The sequence below is a fragment of the Schizophyllum commune genome (assembly GCF_000143185.2).
Source record: "Schizophyllum commune H4-8 unplaced genomic scaffold SCHCOscaffold_5, whole genome shotgun sequence".
Classification (NCBI taxonomy): Eukaryota; Fungi; Basidiomycota; class Agaricomycetes; order Agaricales; family Schizophyllaceae; genus Schizophyllum; species Schizophyllum commune.
The window spans coordinates 3153487-3170510 of NW_026089542.1; the positions used below are offsets into that span (position 1 = coordinate 3153487).

General features: G+C 57.7%; 9 protein-coding genes and 1 non-coding gene across 10 annotated transcripts; 7 read left to right on the plus strand and 3 right to left on the minus strand.

The window, feature by feature from the left end:
• Window positions 1–50: 50 nt before the first annotated feature.
• On the plus strand, window positions 51–1244 carry SCHCODRAFT_02500691 (alpha/beta-hydrolase; the record flags this gene model as incomplete). The annotated part of the gene is made up of 7 exons (XM_003036889.1): window positions 51–341; window positions 387–463; window positions 517–570; window positions 620–734; window positions 782–811; window positions 862–939; window positions 1068–1244. The coding sequence occupies 7 exons, from the start codon at window positions 51–53 to the stop codon at window positions 1242–1244; spliced, it is 822 nt and encodes a 273-aa protein (XP_003036935.1).
• On the plus strand, window positions 1100–2677 carry SCHCODRAFT_01185454 (uncharacterized protein). The gene is made up of 5 exons (XM_003036890.2): window positions 1100–1127; window positions 1183–1279; window positions 1411–1741; window positions 1795–1856; window positions 1907–2677. The coding sequence occupies exons 3-5, from the start codon at window positions 1545–1547 to the stop codon at window positions 2176–2178; spliced, it is 531 nt and encodes a 176-aa protein (XP_003036936.1). The 5' UTR covers window positions 1100–1127; window positions 1183–1279; window positions 1411–1544; the 3' UTR covers window positions 2179–2677.
• A 405-nt stretch (window positions 2678–3082) lies between these two features.
• On the plus strand, window positions 3083–3163 carry SCHCODRAFT_t96. The gene has a single exon. It is a non-coding gene; the product is annotated as a tRNA-Thr (tRNA).
• Window positions 3164–4201: 1038 nt separating this feature from the next.
• SCHCODRAFT_02624498 (uncharacterized protein) lies at window positions 4202–4529 on the minus strand. The gene has a single exon (XM_050345240.1). It carries the CDS (start codon window positions 4506–4508, stop codon window positions 4275–4277), a length of 234 nt encoding a protein of 77 aa, XP_050200777.1. The 5' UTR covers window positions 4509–4529; the 3' UTR covers window positions 4202–4274.
• A 256-nt stretch (window positions 4530–4785) lies between these two features.
• Window positions 4786–5603, plus strand: SCHCODRAFT_02275257 (uncharacterized protein). The gene is made up of 2 exons (XM_050342250.1): window positions 4786–5302; window positions 5390–5603. The coding sequence occupies exons 1-2, from the start codon at window positions 4987–4989 to the stop codon at window positions 5551–5553; spliced, it is 480 nt and encodes a 159-aa protein (XP_050200778.1). The 5' UTR covers window positions 4786–4986; the 3' UTR covers window positions 5554–5603.
• Window positions 5604–7013: 1410 nt separating this feature from the next.
• SCHCODRAFT_02624500 (uncharacterized protein) lies at window positions 7014–7383 on the minus strand. The gene has a single exon (XM_050345241.1). The coding sequence runs from the start codon at window positions 7248–7250 to the stop codon at window positions 7059–7061; it is 192 nt and encodes a 63-aa protein (XP_050200779.1). The 5' UTR covers window positions 7251–7383; the 3' UTR covers window positions 7014–7058.
• A 2238-nt stretch (window positions 7384–9621) lies between these two features.
• SCHCODRAFT_01228185 (uncharacterized protein) lies at window positions 9622–11932 on the plus strand. Its single transcript, XM_050341288.1, has 5 exons — window positions 9622–9760; window positions 9819–9910; window positions 9969–10725; window positions 10776–11534; window positions 11588–11932. Exons 1-5 carry the CDS (start codon window positions 9680–9682, stop codon window positions 11813–11815), a joined length of 1917 nt encoding a protein of 638 aa, XP_050200780.1. The 5' UTR covers window positions 9622–9679; the 3' UTR covers window positions 11816–11932.
• Window positions 11711–12313, plus strand: SCHCODRAFT_02275301 (uncharacterized protein). The gene has a single exon (XM_050342251.1). It carries the CDS (start codon window positions 11849–11851, stop codon window positions 12299–12301), a length of 453 nt encoding a protein of 150 aa, XP_050200781.1. The 5' UTR covers window positions 11711–11848; the 3' UTR covers window positions 12302–12313.
• A 183-nt stretch (window positions 12314–12496) lies between these two features.
• Window positions 12497–14083, plus strand: SCHCODRAFT_02624504 (cytochrome b5). The gene is made up of 6 exons (XM_003036892.2): window positions 12497–12877; window positions 12951–13218; window positions 13272–13352; window positions 13408–13475; window positions 13531–13624; window positions 13680–14083. Exons 1-6 carry the CDS (start codon window positions 12738–12740, stop codon window positions 13920–13922), a joined length of 894 nt encoding a protein of 297 aa, XP_003036938.1. The 5' UTR covers window positions 12497–12737; the 3' UTR covers window positions 13923–14083.
• A 439-nt stretch (window positions 14084–14522) lies between these two features.
• SCHCODRAFT_02624508 (uncharacterized protein) lies at window positions 14523–15509 on the minus strand. Its single transcript, XM_003038259.2, has 5 exons — window positions 15355–15509; window positions 15256–15289; window positions 15121–15202; window positions 15021–15059; window positions 14523–14965 (listed from the first exon to the last, which is right to left on the minus strand). Exons 1-5 carry the CDS (start codon window positions 15413–15415, stop codon window positions 14696–14698), a joined length of 486 nt encoding a protein of 161 aa, XP_003038305.1. The 5' UTR covers window positions 15416–15509; the 3' UTR covers window positions 14523–14695.
• Between the last annotated feature and the right edge of the window lie 1515 nt (window positions 15510–17024).

A 17024-nucleotide genomic window follows, 5' to 3' on the forward strand; every position in this document is an offset into this window, starting at 1 on the left:
AGCGGGGGACGTCTGTAATTTTGTATTTCGCCCTCATGTCCTAGACCGCCATGCCCTACGTCGACCTGTACAGCAACGACGACTACGCGCGCATCCACTACAAGACTAACACCCTCTTCAACAACGTCGGCGGCTTCGACCCAGAGAAACCCACTGTCGTTATTCTCCACCCCAACTTCCTCGACTCGACCTGGGTCCACAACCAGTTCTCCGACCTCCGCCTCGACGATGGCTTCAACCTCATAGCCTTTGACAATCGCGTCAATGGACGTTCGCGTGCGCGCCCCAGCGGTCGGCACGACAGCTGGACAGACGCTGCCGACCTGGCGTTTTGTCACTCCGTGCGTGCTCCGCCCCGCCCCCGTACCCTCCTAACACCTCCCCAGATGCTCGGCCTCCCACCCTGTCACATTCTCGCGCTCGAGGGCATGTCCGTCAACACCGCGATGCGCTTCGCTGCACTGTACGCCGCGCGCACATACCCCATGACGCCACATTGATTGATCGTCGCTACAGATTCCCCGACCTCTGCCTGAGCCTGACGCTAGTGAACGTGCCCGCGCCGACAGAGTGCGTGCTGCGCTGTGTAACCCGACGTCCCCTGCTGACATGCGCGCAGGTTGTTCTGGGTGTACACCGCGTACGACGAGATGATCGCGTCTTGGTGCGGCGCGGAGGACCTCGAGTCATTAGAACATGTCGCGATGGAGGCCGTTACGTTTTTGGTCGGCCAGGTGCGTTTCGCATACATTGTAACACCGCACATACTCATTGTCCACAGCAAGAATGCGATCCAGACCTGCAAGACGACGTGCGTTTACCCCCCTCACATACCAGATTGATACCAACCTGCCACACTAGATTGTCGAATTCTGGGAGACGTCAGCAGCCCCTCGCCAACGGTTACGTTTGGTCGAGAACATCAATGTGCTTTTACATGTGCGTTCCTTCCTTTTTCGACTCAAAAAGCCCCACAGAGTATCCATATGCGGTTCTTTGGGACCGAGGATAAATCTTCCTATGCCTCTCATCCGCGAGTCCCGAACAACAACTGACCCCCCACCCAGAGAACACCGCTGAACAAAAGTGTATACAACGCCATCACCCAACCTGTTCTCGTAATTCACGTATGTCACCCCGCACGCCAACCATTCGGTCTGCTAAAGTCCCCCGCGCTTCCAGGGCGACAAGAACGAGACGTGTCCCATTGTCCACGCCGAGAAACTTGTCACCCAGTTGGTTAACGCAGAGGGCGGCGCGAAGCTGTTCATAGTTAAAGGTGCGCCACACTTCCCGCACCACCACCTCGCGCCCCGTGTCTCACCCACAATCTCCTACCCATATGCTCGCTCTCACCCGCACCCACCCGCAATGCCCCGCGCGCAATCGCTGACCCGCACGCGCACACAGGTGGCTCCGGTGCGCTAAGCATCGTCCCCGGCAACGCGTCCATCGCGAATCAGACCTTCGTCAAGTTCCTCACGCGCCTCCCGCCCGCGCGCTCGGACCTCGTCGCGGACACGCTCGAGGAGCGCGACGCGAAGATGCGCGCAGGGCTCGAGCGGCTGGCAGCCTTTGTTGGCGACCGGAGTATCGCGGACCGCGACCCCAGGTCGCCGATGTCGTTCTCGACGGTCGGGCCGGAGGTGCTGAAGAGCCAGACGGAGATGCTGGCGCATTACTCGCAAGGGGAGGATGGGGTGTTCTCGCCGTTGGGGCCGGATGGGAGGCCGTTGAGGAGGTGGGTAGGATTGTTCGTGGAAGGAGAGGTAGATGCTTACGAGGACTTTGCAGGGTATCAGAGCGCAAGCGCGAACATTGGTTCCACAGCGAGAAGGATGGGTTGTCTTATGCTGGTGCGTATACTTCTCAATTTTATCTTTCGTCGTCTGATTTGCCTTGTCAGGCAACGTCGTCCCTCTCCCTGCCCAGAGCGGCGGCAAGAACCAGCCCCAGCAGCAACGACATCGTCGCTCGAACTCCGTCACGGACACGACGAACCGTCTGCCGCACTCGGAGCCGATATCCACCGAGGCGGTGAAGGACGGACGTTTGCGGCGGACGAACCACACGAGCGCGGGGTTCAACGCGAACACGGTGGAGAAGCATGTCATCAAGGGCTCGATGGCGAAGGTGGTCGCGCAGTCGACGGCGCAATCGGGGAGGCTGAGGTTGTAGAGGGCGGGTGCGAGGACACTGTCGTTGGGCTAGCGCTGTCGCCCTCCAGCACAGTTGCCACCCGCGAAGCCAGCCGCCGTCGGCGAGGACATGGACGCCACGAGGCGCGCCCTACCCTGTGCCGGTCATCATACCCGCGAGGCCTGCGGCCACACTTTTGTCGGGGCATACCTTTACGGATCCCTCGACTTCTTCCCTCCCTTGGGCGTACTGGCGAGTCCGGTCCCATCTTTGTTTGTTATCACCGCGGAGAGGCGCATATAGGCCACCGCCCTGCATCATCATTATATGCTTGCATCATTACTAGTCCCTCCTCTCACTTGTTCTTTCTTCTCTCTTACTATCATCTCTGTATTCTCCTCTCCGCCCTCCCTCTCTCTTCCGCACTGCGCGCGTGCGCGTATACATACTCTACTCGCGCTGTTGATGACGCCTTACTCTACATGCGGGACGCGGGCGGGCGCGCGACGGTCGGGCAGCCAGGGTACGACCATCCAGGAGCAAGAGCGACGGGCCCTCTTGCTTCAGCGCGGAGCTGTCTTGCTCCACCGGAACACCTCTTTTCATGGATGTTGTACTCTGGCTCCCTGAGCGGTGACACCACCGCGTTCCTCAGCTTGGTGATATCCTGACTATACGGTCCATACCCCGACCATACACGTTCAGCACTCCCACCGACACATGTATATACCGTCCTCCCTCGCTGTCTACTACTCTACCCATCCCTTGATGTGCCGCACATACCTACACTACTAGGCATAGCCTTACCGTTCGTATATAGAGACGGTCTGTTCATGGATGATAGGGGTGAGCGAGGTGCACCAAGGCTAGCTCGAAGCCGTCTTCAGTAGGCGTTAGCAAAAGACCGGCTCGAACTGGATGTGAAGATTTTCAGGGTGTATAAGCCCTGCTAGCTCAGTGGTAGAGCGTCGCACTCGTACAACGTTCGATGCGAAGGTCAGTCGTTCAAGTCGGCTGTGGGGCATGCACCGGTCGTCGATATAGTCACGATTTTTTTCTCCGTCCTTCATGGTCCTTGCAGTACAGAGATGTCTCTCCGATCTTCATTTCTGATTTTGCTCACGGGAATCATAGTGCACGAGTCGTGTGTGATATGCAGAATCCTCTCATCCGTCATGCATAGAATCGAGTATATTCGCTCTCGAGTTCTCACACAGCACAGTTCAAATCCGAGCGCCACGGGCGGCTCGCAGTCTGGGTTCCTCGCCTTGTAGATCCCTTCGAGACTGAATGAAGAGGAGCAGATGGTAGATCGCAGGTAATGTCTGCGAATTCGCTGTGAGTTCTCATACAGTATAAGCTTACTATACCGGTCAGCCTGCGAGGCAGCTGATGATTGCTTGAGAGGCGGCTGATGCGTACAGCTACTTCCCATGCAGCTGACTGAAATGTACGAAGTCCATAGTCCGGAATATACGACAGGCCTAACGACGCATAGCCCAGGTCGGCAGGAGTGAATGAGCGAAGCATTACCAGGGGCCCGCGAAGCAACATATCTGTAGGCGGAGCGAGTCTCGTGGATGGCAGCGCGCCATTTGTGCGAGCCGACGGTACGTCCGCAGCTTCACTGTGAGAGAAGGAGGATTTACTGTGTGAGCATGAAAGGCACGGCGAGATGGCGAAGCGTACAATGGGCCAGGGAAGTATGCGGTGAGCCTGCGCAATGTGCAATGAGTTGGCCAGAAGCAGAGGCTTACGAGAATATACAATGAGGTTTACGAGAGTACAATGAGCCGCCGAAGGCCTGGGTGAGCGGTTCATCGGTAGAGAGATGGATTGCGGAGCGGCTGTGAGAGCGCGGGGCACGGTAGTGGAAGCACGAGGAAGAGCGAGAGCGCGAGGAACGGCGCTAGAATAGAGGGACTGAATAGCAGGAGGATCCGCGTAGGCGCCTGGGAAGAAATGACCGGGCGCCTGAGAGCAAGGCCCCGCCTGCCTGAGAAAATAAGACCGACTGCCGGAGAAGCAAAGCCACGCATATATCAGTCGCCTGAGAACGAAAGGCCGCACGCACAAGATCGCGAGGCCCGCTGACGCATACGTCACGCCGTCAACATTGCTGATCGCTCGCTTCCTCAGATTCGGCGGATCTGGGCGAGGGGGAAGGGTATCTGGAGGGGTGGGAAGGGCGTCGCTGGCGGGTGGGAGAGACGGTCGAAGGTGACGTGGGGGTTAGAATACACTAAAGGCGCGGCCGTGGGCGTTGAGGTGGGACCGTGCGCGCTGACGAGGTGCGAGTATACAATACAGAGCCCACCGAGGTAGACAGCGAAGCCTTGGGGAGGCGAGAGGGCTCTCACAGCTGCCATGAGCGCGTGCATAGAAGACAGGGTCGTGGACCGAAGACGTAGGCGTGTATAGCGCCAGAGTAGAGACTTGGCCATCGAGAGAATAGAGCTTTGGGCGTCGGCGATGGACTGATATGCAGGTAAGAAGCCGTGTTCCGAAGGTCGAGATGCAGCCGTCCGAGAGAGAGCTCGGTGCAAGCCTCCGAAAAGACGTGACGTTTCCCTCCGAGAGTCCACGGTACTATGCTCCGAGAACCCATAGCACTACGGTGCTACTCTCCGAAAGGGCCTCAAGTGTTCTAGTCGAAAGTCCCAGGTGGTCCGAATCCGATATCGCAGTCGCCCCAGTCTTCACAGTTCTGCCCGGCCCACGCTCGATCCTTCGCGGCAGCCGCTCGCTGTCGCCCTAGAACGTAGATGCTGGCGATCCCGCTGCGAAAAGCGTGAGTATGATCTGGCAGTGCGGCCTGAGAAGTACGAGTGGCCGCCGACGATTAGAATGATGCCGCCCCCATCTTGTAAGATGACACCCCCCTCTTGTACAATGCCGCCCCAGGCTGCAAGTACCCATATGACGCTGTCCTGCATCCGCCTGATCTTGCGAGATCGCGGCCTCCAGCGTGCGTACCCCAGCGTACTTGTACGTACACCAGCGGCCATCGCATGCGCCTCGGCGCAACTAGGAGGCGGAGCGGGTATGTTGACAGATGGGAAGCCTACTCTGGACGCGGAGAAATGTATGTTAAACAATCAGAAACGTATGTTGAACGCGGAGAAGCGTATGCTGAACAATGAGAAGCGGAAGAGGGACCTCTGTAAGTGATGGGAGGACGTCTTTGTCGTGATGGCCTTCCTTGTGAGTCTAGGATGCACCGTCACTGACCTGGCCGCTCCGCCATCAGTACTTCACACAAGCACATCAGTGACGCAAGGCGACCAGCCCGCCGCAGATCCAGAGCCTGCCCGGATCAAGCAAGTGCTCTCCGAAGGTATGAAAGGAACGCGGAGGGAGGACGTAGGGGAAACCGAGGTAAGGAGAAAGAGGAACACGGACAGATTCCTATAGGGAACCGGTGGAGTTCCACCATGAGAAGCCGAAGGAAGGACGAAAAGGAACCCGGTGGCAGGACGAATAGAACCCCTGGCGAGAGGACGAATAAAAATCCTAGAGAGAGAACGAAAAGAGACGAAGAGCAAGGGCGCAAAAGAGAAGAAGATGTATACGCCTGAGAAATGCGAGGAAGAGATGCTGATGCAAAGCCTTCCGGAGAGAACCCTGTGAAGTAAAGCCGTGGAAGCGTCAGAGAAACGTAGCTATAGACCGCTTATAGTGAGACACAAGAGCGTTGCGAGGGCAAAGAGAACGAATCTTCAATTTACCGAGAAGACGTTTCACGTTCTATACGACTCCTTGACCGGGAAGCCAATGTCCGTTGCATACGGCGCGCATAGAGCCGATGTATACGGTCGGAAAGGCGATGTACACGGTCGGAGAGGCGATTTACACGGTCGTGGTGGCGAATTACACGTCTCGAGACTATGTGGCGCGTAACAGGGCGCGGGTCGAAGGTCTTCGGGGCTAACGAGAGGCATTTGTCGCCAGGAGAGGTTGGGCTTCGCAAGCTAGGCCTTCGCGGGGGATGTCAGGACAGAAACATCCCCACGACAGGAAGGACATGCGAGGACTTCGTCTTTACGGCAGGCGTAGGGCTTCGAAGGTGTTCTCATTGAGCTTGAGAGTCAAAAGGATCTCCGCCGATGGAGCATGTTCGTTGCCTCGAGGAGCCTCGCAGTAGATGCTCGGAGCGCATGAGTAGACGTTCGGAGTGCAATGGTAGACGTTCGGAGCGCATTGGAATGCCATGGCTGCGCGTATGTATCCCGAAAAGATCGCTGTCGTCGCATAGCTGAATCGTTAGAAGTCAAGTGTGGCGCGCCTGAGTATGTAGGTCCCGCATCTGGGAATGTGGGCGCCGCGTCTGGGAATGTGGGCGCCGCGGAGGGAAGAGACGTGAGTATATGCGCGAAGAGACTCCGATGAACAATAGGCAGAATATACCAGAGGCGCCGGGTACGAGCTTCGTGAGGTGTTTGTGAGGTCAACAAGGCGAGTGCACATGGGGACTTGACGTTTGTGGGCGTCAACAAGGAGGAAGCACATATGCAGGGTCTTCATTTTGCGAGGGGGGATCAGCGTATTTGCAAGGGCGGCATCAACGTCAACAAGGGGGAATGCTTATGAAGGGTCGGCGAAGCGCCTTCATTTGTGAGCATCAACACGGAGTGAATTCCATTGGTAGGGGTTGTCGGAAGGACTGCCATTGGAGGAACTGCAAGCCCTGATGGACGGGATCGTCACCTCCGTTCGACGAAGCCAGCCCCGCCCGACGGAAATGAAGCCTCCCATTCCGTCGAACAATGGAGTGACCAAAATTGAGGGCGCGGGTGTTGCGAGCGGTGTGAGGTCAGAGAGGCGCAGGAGGAGACCAGAGTGAGGTCAGAGAGGCGTACGGATGTACGTAGGGGCAGCGAACGTGGATCAGAATTTATGCAGGGGGTTGTACAAGTGTATCATTGCAGAGGGCCGAGTTTGTCTGGAGCCAGCGGTAAAACCATGCAGTAGGCGGTACGGTCACCTCTGGGTAAGCAATCCAAATACGTCGACAGCACAGACAAGCAGTAAATCCATCCAGACGAGTTTCCGTAAGCCCACGAAACCAGTATCGCATACCATGAAGCCGCGTCGTAGACCCGTAAACCCATGTCGTAAACCCATGAGCCCACGCCGTAGACCCGTAAGCCTACGTCGGAAACCCGTGAAGCTACGTCAGGAACCTATGACGCCGTGTCGTAGACCCGTGAAGCCATACCGAAGCCTCACAAGCGGCTACAGTTGACTCCCTCCTAACGCATAGCCCCCATAACGCATAACCCCTGAAAAGGCATACATTTTGGGCGCCACCAACTTGGTAGGCTGGCAAAAGGCATAACTACCTGATATCTCATAAGGCATGGTGAGGGCGGGGTCCGAAAGGCATAAAGGATTGGATTTCCGCGCCGTATAAGGCAGGTTATGGGTCCAAGTTGGAGTATGTAGTTCACAATTTTATCACAGCCAACTCACGATGGGGGCATTTCTCGCAATCAGGTAAGTGCTAGGCTCCTTACGATAACATGTGCATGATAACTGACATGATCTTGACAGGAAATACATCGGCAACCCGACCAAAAGGCATGCACCGGGATTTGCCGAACCAATATTAATTTTCTTGGAATTTCCCGTAAGTCATACTCTCTCAAAGGGCATAACATGGGACATCCACGAACGGGTATGCGTTAAGAGGGAGTCAACTGTATGTTCGGGGAGATGCGAGAGGCTTTGATGTAGGCTAGTACGATCGCATACAAGGTCGGTAAGGTCGCATACAAGGTCGGTAAGCTTGCATACAGTGTCGGATGGCGAGTATATGCGTCGGATTCTGATTATATAGCACTGGGTCGTGAGTGCATAGCGCCGAGTCGTGATCATATAGCGCTGGGTTTTGATTGCATAGCGTTCCTGTCGCGTCGCAACTCTCGCACATAGCGTCGACGCGGTCGGACATAGCATCGGCGCGGTCATATATCGTGTCGGAGCAAGCATACATCGCGTCGGACCATTCGCGTGTACCATTGGCGCGTTCCCCTGGCACACTCTGGCACATCGGCTTGTTCCTTTGCACATCAGCGTGCTCTTTAAACCACCGGCGCGCTCTTCCGTATCACAACATGCATGTCTACCGCCGGCACGTCCGATAAAGTCGACAAGTCGAAAAGTTCGGACCGGAGATAATTGAGTGGGGTCGAGAGGAAATTGAATGGCATGACGATGACGCAGGCCGTGTCCGTCGCGTGCTGGACTGGCTCCCAACTGTCTCTGTCGCGTGAGGAACAGTCTCCATCACCTAGTGCGAGACCGCTGTCGGCGTTGGCAGATTGTGGTGAACGAGGCTGTTGCTGTCACTGGAAATTGGCGGTTGTACGGCGCAACACCGGCGCGATGGGGGCGAGGCAAGGCGAGACCGAGCAGAAGGCAGCGATTGGCGCTCGGAGAAGCCAGCGATTGGCGGTCGAAGGCAGAGATTGGCGAGATCGTCGGGGACAAGGACAGGGGATCGCCGTGCAGAAGTCGGAAGAAATACACGTGCGGAGGACGATGAGAGGCCGGAGAGGTTCACGAAGGCTGGGAGGTCGCGCAGGATGACGATATGGGGCCGGAGGCGAGCTGATCGTCGCTGATAGTGGCGCGCCGGAGATGCTTGCCACATTCTGCGGTGCAGAGAGCCGGGGGCTGACGCGTCCGCCTCTGGATGAGATCCAGGATCCTGTGCGCGCCGTGCCCCGCTGAGGCCTGTCGGGGCCAGCGATAATTGAGTTTCGCCCGCCGGAAAGTGGGGAATCGACCAGAAGGGGACGCTGATCCGCACACCCGGCCGGGGCGGGCGATGGGAGTTGCCTGATATGGCAGGTCAATGGGGCGCGCTCGGGAGCGTTCAGCGGCATGTTCAGGTGCACAGATTCGATTTCCTGAACCTTGCGTCCTTGATGCGCGTGATGGCCCGCGGGGAACGTGCGACAATGACATGCGCGGGAGCGTGGGCGGCGAGCGAGGGCTGCCGAGATGGCCGCGAGCAGCGTGTGTCGCGTAGCTGCCTCGCTCGACGACGCCTGCGCAACCGGGGGGCGTCGCTGGTAAAATGCAGCGTGGATTTATGCGAGCGACGTGCGGCGATACATAAACTAATCGCGAGATTTCGATACAGTGGACACGCCGGCCTGCGCAATCCGGCGTGGCCGTCCGGTTAGCATGGTGCCTGATGATTATGTACCGACTGGGGCTGCACGTGTGGGTGTGTGTTGGGGGCGCGAGGCCTGTTGTGTCGAGAGAATGGTCGACATACAGCAAGCAAAAGCGTACGCGGATCTCAGTCTTCCTGCGAGAAAGACGCAGGGATCGAAGGCGGGCGGGCGGGAGCAGAGGAATTCATTCATACACGTGGTGAAACAGGAGGACCAATTAAGGGGCGGGGGGCCGGCCCCCACCCGGTTGCCATCGTGTTTTCGATATTTTTTACCAACTTTGGACGGCCGCTGCGCTTGCCTTCCTCCCTCTTCCCATTTTCTTTTTCTTCTTCATCTCTCCTTTGCCCGCCATGCCCGCCGACCACGAACAGGTTCCGACGACGTCGTCGCACATGATGAAGACGACGAAGCGCGGGCGGCCCTTCCTGAAGGTGCGTCGCCGCAAGCCACGGCGTCCGCGCGCACCAGCTCACCCACATCGCCCTCCAGGACACCTTGGACCTCTTCGCTACATTAGTAGTATCGCTAGAGCTCGCGCCGAACAAGCAGTTCTTCAGGACCTTCCCTAATTCCTTCACAACGTGCGTCGTCTGCGCAAAGACCCGCGCGCTGATAAGCTGACGACACGCCCTCCTCCAGCGACCAGGCAGCCGCGAACCTCGCCTCCCTCAAATTCTCGCAATCTAATCGGGGACCGGATCCCAGAGACCCAACACGCATAGTGACGACCACGACGACGACGACGTTCTCCATGACACGCGACATGGCGAAGGCGATGTGCCAGCATTTCATGGACGCCCGTTTAATCGAAAACGCCGCCGACCCCTCCCTGAACCTCTTCAAGGATCGCGGCGTCTACCAGCTCACGCCCAAGGGCCTACACGTCCTGGAGCGCTTCATCTCACGAAACGGCATGAACTCGGATCACCTCCAGCAGGTGTTCGCCACGCAGCCCATCTGCATCAAGCTTCTGCACCTCGAGCGGAGGAGTGCCGACGACGAGATCATCGTCACCCAGTCCGTCATCACCGCCCTCTTCCGCCGCTTCGTCGGCCGCTCGCCCAACTACCAGTCCGCGGCCAACCAGCCCGTCGACCCCTTCCAGCGCTACAACGAGCGCTCGAAGGGCATCGGCCTCGTCGATGTCACGGAGAGGGCGCAGCCGTTGCTCGGCAAGGCCCAGCAGCAGCACAAGTACTGCTTCCAGGCCGTTCATGCGTTGGAGTGGCTCTGCGATTTCACCTCGGTTGTCGGTCGCGAGGAGGCGGCGGAGATGGCCGCGCAGTTCGTGCGCTTCGGCCTCATCACCCTCGTCAGTGACAAGCGGAAGAACAACGACTCCGCGATCATCTTCACCGTCCGCGGTTCAGCGCCCGGCGGTAACTCGCCCGTCTCTGTATGTCGCTTTCCCGTCCTTTTCGTTGCTTTTTCTGACCTTCTTTGCAGCAACAAGGAGAGTTTCGGTGTACGTCGAAAGCGATCTACAAGATCACGGAGGAGGGGAAGCGTGTTGCGCACTGGGACCAGCGCGTGGACTCGCCGAGTGCCTCGAACACAAACGTCTCTACTGAGCGCTCTTCGGTCGATGACCACCACGACCATGGTGAGTCCATCTCGCGTGGACACGGCGACGGCAATCCCAGGCTTCAGCGGCGGGTGTCGGTCGCCAACAAGCTCAATCGCGCTAACACGGTCTCAGACAAGAAGTCGAAGGAGTCCAACACGGAGCGCCTCCGGTACATTCTTGAGGACCCTCCCCTTCGCTCCCTCTTCCGCGAGTTCCTGCGCGGCAACTTCTGCGAGGAGAACCTGTCCTTCTGGCTTGAGGTCCAGGACTTCAAGCGCAAGTTCAACATCACCTCCTCGGCGCAGGCCAACAACCCGCGCGGCGCTCGCAATACGCCCGGTCAGGCGGCGATGGAGCGCCACCACGAGTCGCTCATCAACACGGCGTTCGTGATCTACAACACCTACCTCGCGCCCTCGAGTCAGTGCGAGCTCAACATCGACCATAACCTGCGCAACGAGTTGGCGAAGTACCTCGAGGACGTCGTCACCAATCTCACGGGCAAGGCGTTCTCCGGACGTGTCGAGCCCGAGCAGGCGAACGCGTTCAACGCGACCCAGCTCCAGAACATGATCCGGCTGTACGAGCGCATTCAGACGCACGTCTTCCGTCTGATGGCCACCGACTCTGTTCCGAAGGTGAGCTTGCCTGTTCGCTGTGCTCCCGCGAATTGCTAACGACGCCTTTTCAGTTCATCAAAACGCCCAAGTTCCTCGCCATGCGCGATTGGGACGACGACTTCGACCCGACCGACAACGACATCAAGCAGCTGTCGGCCAACAACCCGACCATGCCCCCGGGCTTGAGACAAGAGGAGACCGGCGGGGCGTACATCACCATCTCGCAGCAGGGCAGCGAGCGGGAACACCAAAACCGCACAGGCGTTGCCCAGCAGCAGGAGACGCCGGCGACGCCATAGGCTAGCCGTCCGTCTCGCCCGCTCAGGTCTTGTATGCTTTTCTCGTTGCTCGCACATGCTTTGCACAGGTACTATATCGCACGCTGCCTCGTCGCACTCACGGTCGCTGTCCCCGCCTCGCACAATCTCCCCTATGCGCATCTTATGTTTCCTCCTAGGCTCCCTTCATCTTTTTTATTGTCTTGGCTTTCTTGCATCACGCATAGCATGGCGCGCCGCGGCAGCCCTGGGGGATGCCCGCGGTCGCCACCCGCATTTACATCTGCTCGCCTAATACTCCGCCTTTCTCCTTCGTCGTTGGGCTGGGCGTTCCCTTTTACTTATCTCTCCTCAATCCTCTCACCCCCCTGTCTGCCTACCTCTCCTCCCGCCTGTTCTCACATCTCTCCTCCCTCTCACCACCCTCAACGACGAGCTGTAATTTGTACGGTACATTACTCAACTCTCGGGCTTCGTCTCCCGACTAATTACAATCTTTCAATATGACTATCCCTTGCATACATGTAACAACTAATCCGGTTTGATGTATGCAATGCTACTTGCGGACCGTCGTGCGAAGTGTCCGAAAAAGACGGGAGAGCGACATGCGCTGCAGGTAGAACTGGACAGGGTCAGTGTCGAGTAGATGGTATAAATGTTCTTCGTTGCCGGCGGAATGTGTGGCGCGGTGCGGCAAACGGCGGTGAACAAGCGCACTCATCACCGTTCTCAGGCTTGCCTCCCACCGTCATAGAGATCCAGATTTCCGCCCGCGAACTCTATTCTGCGCGCACGACCAGGCTTCCAGTGGACCATCAGGCGGTTCTCGTGCGTCTTCTAGGCACCTCGCGGGGGCAGCACGCGCGTGAGGGCGGTGAAATACGTGGCACGGGATAGGTCGTGGACCTGCACATTGCCAGCCACACCCATCAGCATCAGCAGCATGTCGTGGTTGGGAGACTTCGCGCCGGGCGCTGAGCCTCGGCAGCCGTACAGGGAGCCCGACGACACGCCCAAGGTCCCGGACCCGTCGATACCCGGACGCATGGTGTCGACGAAGAAAGCGAACCAGCCTTTTCTTGCGTGAGTCAGCGGTTTTATGGTTTTTTTGTATGGTGAGACTTGGGCGAGCGGACTGACGAAATGTGAATGAAAGATACAAAGAATATCGCGACAAGCAACAAGCGGCGCATGAGGCATGGCTCGAGCGCAAGCAGGAGCGAGACGCCAAAATCGCCCGCGGTGAGAAGGTAGGGCCCGAGGAGCCTGACCCGACGGTGCCACAGGAGATTGGCGTGCTCGGTCTGTTACGTGGGCTCGTATACGCACTCCTATTGTTCCTCCTCGCGGGCAAGTTCTTCACCGGGAGCTTTGTCTGGGGATACGATGGGAAGTGGGTGCACCTGAAGACGTACACGCCGAATGTGAGTGAATTCGCTGCATTGCTGGTTTCTCCGAGACTCACGTCAACGCGCAGTGGGGCGGCGAGCGTCTCTTCACGGACCGAATGCTCGCGCAGTACGATGGGAGCGTACCCGGACGCCCTGTCTACCTTGCTGTGCGTATGCGCGAGTTGGGCGTGGCGGCGCCGATGCTTAACCCTACATTGACAGATCGACGGGGAGGTCTATGATGTGAGCAAAGGGTCTGCATACCGACCTGGCGGCTCCTACAGCTTCTTGTGAGTCTGGTAGCGTAAGTTGGGCGACGTTCGCGCTGACACGGACGCGTCTCAGCGCTGGGAAGGACGCGGCGCGCGCGTTTGGGACGGGCTGCTTCAAGACACACCTCACGCATGACCTACGCGGGCTGAGCGAGAGCGAGCTCAAGGTAGAGGTTCCGCAGATCGCTGAAACGCAGAGGCCAATCTATGACTCTATCACAGGGGATACAGCATTGGAAGGACTTCTACAAGGACCACAAGGACTACTGGAGAGTCGGGCGTGTTATTCACGAGCCAATCGACCCTAACACGCCGATTCCGGAGCACTGTAAGGCTAAGAAGGCCGAGTCCGCCCCGAAAGACACGGGGGGCGACGAGTTCAAGAAGGACACCAGCGAGAGACAAGGGGCTCCGCCCAGAGAGTCCCGAAGGAAGGAATCGAAGAAAGTGGAAGGGGAGTTGTGATCGTGTCGTCTATCTCGCTTTTGGACTTGGATGCCGGGCTTGTTTCCAGTGTCACCGTCTGTTGGGTGGCATACTGAATGTACTTCGCGAAGCGCTCTGGGCTATGTATAGCAATTGGACTTCGAGGGCGTCGAAGAATGCGATCAAGTACCTGACTTGTCTTTTATGTGGCCACACGTGAGAAAGAAGGTGAAGAAGAGTCCGCGGACGCTGGAGAAGGCGCTGAGCGTAGCTTGCACAGGCGCTTGACGAGTCGCAAGCCACGCGATGTGAGCATGGAACGATCGCGACGTATGCTATGTCTTCATATACCAAGGTCCGTCCACACATGAACAGCGTCGGTCCTGCGTAAGTGCCGGCGACCGAGGCAGACAGACAGAGCGTCGCGATCGTGCCACGACTCCCGGTCAACAAATTGAGGTCCTATGAAGCCAAGAGCAAGGCGGCGTCACCGTCATGTTACAGACGAGCGGAACTTGCACCCAGATCGTTCAGAAGTATGCAAGGAGTGTGAGCAAAGTCGGAAGATGAAGTCGAGAAGAAAGATAGGACCAAATGACGCCCAAGTTGGCGCGATCACGCTCCGTCACGTCGCGTCCATCCCAGAATACCAATATTCTATCCCAAGACTAGAAGATACATAGAGGGTTGTAGTCTATATTAGCGTGTATGTACATGTACTTTGTGTGAAAGTCCTTCCTTTGCGATGCAATGCTATGCTTCATTCGACGGTTCAGATTCACAACGGGCACGGGCTCCGACTGAGCCATCGCTTAACGAGGCGAGCCGTGCGTGAGCAGGTAGTTCTTGATGATGGGGAAGTCGGCCATCGAGGCGTCCACCATGCTGGTGAAGGGGCTGTCGCGGTACTTGGCGACGATGATGTTGCCGCGCCAGGCGAGCTCCTCGCGGTAGGAGCGCCCTTGGATCTCGCGTACGCATTTGTTGACGGGGAACGGCATCCCGTCGCGCGAGACGACCGGGTAGAAGATCACGTATGGCTGCGTGAACTTGCGGTTCATGCCATCGAGGGCCTCGACCAGCTGGGAGAAACGATGAGCAAAGCGAAGGACAAAAGGGTGACTCGCGTTTACGCACCTGGTACTTCCAAGCGCGGGGACCAAGGCCTTCGGCGATCTGCACGAGGGAGAATACCGTCAGTCCGAAAAGATGCGATTCAGGCGAGAGTGGGGCTCACGTAGTCCATGTAGACCTCGGGGTGAGGCATGCGCTGCGGGGGCTGGCCGTACATCATGCCGTGGCTGGGCACGCTCATGGGGCTTCACGTAAATGTGAGCTAACGCCGAGAAGGACCGGCGCAGCCTAGACGAACCTTGTGGCCAGAGGCACGAGCGTTGGTGAGCGGCCTGCGGTACCGCGGAACGTCAGTGACTGCTTCGACGCGTGCTAGCATATTCTGACGGCAACTTACCATCAGACGGGATGAGGAGGGCCTCAAAAGAGAGCATCATAGACCCGGAGTAGTGCTCCATGACTTATAAGTAGGGCGGGGCGATCTAAGGTGGGCTCGAAAAGGAGTAGCCGGCTACTGGAGAAGTCTAGAGAAAGAGAAAGAAGGGGAGAAGGCGAAAAAGATGGGTGAAAGCTCGCCGCGCCCATCCCTTATATACATGCAGCTGCATGAACAATGTGGTTGACTCGCGCACGGTCACCGATCACACAGCAGGGTGACCGCGATGCGACCTGTCTATACGTGAGGTCGTTCCATTTCACACTACCGATGTAAATAGATCGGCGACACCTCCGGGGGCGCATCCTTGATGAGCGCACGAGCAAGGAACAAAGGTGTTCCATATGCGCGCACACAAAGGGCGGCTCGAGAAGCTGCTACGGGCATGAGCGTGGGCGCGTTCGCTGTTCATCTGGTGGCTGACACCCCCTGTCGTTCGCACCTACTGCAGACAAAAGCCAGCGGCGCTTGGGCGAACCTCCTGCGGACTGAAGCGGGGCGGGTGGCAGGCCCGATGGCAGCGTCTCCCGCGGGACTAGAAACTGTCAGTCGAGCACTGGGCTGCAGGGTACAGAATCGAGCGCAGGCGTCCCAGGCGGGCTAGCCGAGGGCTTTGAGTGATGATGATTCATTCGCCTGCTGCAGAGAGCGAGGAAGCAGAGGCTCAATGAAACGAGGACCCTGTCAAGAGTACGGTACCAGGGTACCGGCCGTCCCGATTCCAGGTTATGATCACTCGCGAGGAGGGCACGCACGTCGGCGGCGAAGGTACTAGATATTCCGCGCTTTTGGAAGGCCATGTTTCAGGGTCTCGGCGAGCGTGCTGAGCCGCGAGGCATGAGGAGGGCCACGGTTTGATGGAGGTCCAGGAGGAGGGAAAGCAAAGCCTATGTCGCCTTTTTCCCATATCCGGTAGATGCCGTCACTTCTAGATTGCAACTACTCTTTCTGTCGTGCGCTCATCTCGTTGACTCGGTCACTTATGAACTCGCTATGAATCGCTGTGCGATGGGAAAACAACACATTACATAGGGTGAGGGCCCAAAAGACATGAAGCAGTGAAACGGAAAGTAGCTCATTTCGCTGCAATGTTAGGACCGACTCGTTGACATGGGCAATGGGTTCAGTAATAATCACATACTTGTCGGCGCTCCTATCATTTTATGGACACGTTGTGGAATTCTGGCCCCTCAGGCGTGCTATAGGTCATACTCGTGGCCAGCATGCAGGGTCCTCTCTTCTCTCAATTCAGATAGCGGCCCACCTTCGCGATTATAGTCTCATCGCGCACGGCGGCGCTCATCGAAGGCGTTGATGATATCCTTACTTCTCGTATCAGAGTCATAAGCACGTATGTGGACGATATGGCTTCGGCAGCAGAGCCATCGGCTGTGCGGGACTGATCCTCACGTCTTTCGGACGCTCCAAAGACCGCAGAAGACCTTAACCCTCTCCCTCCCTTCCTTTCATCGCACAGATGGGCACTTGCCAATGAAAGCTGCAAAAACCCTGCGCACAGCTTCTTCTTGCAAAGGCTATCGTCGCGAAGGTTGCGCGCGCGTATCAGCCGCCCACGTTGTTGCCTCGCATGCCGCCCTTGTCTCATCCGTAGGTCATCATCCTGTTTTACG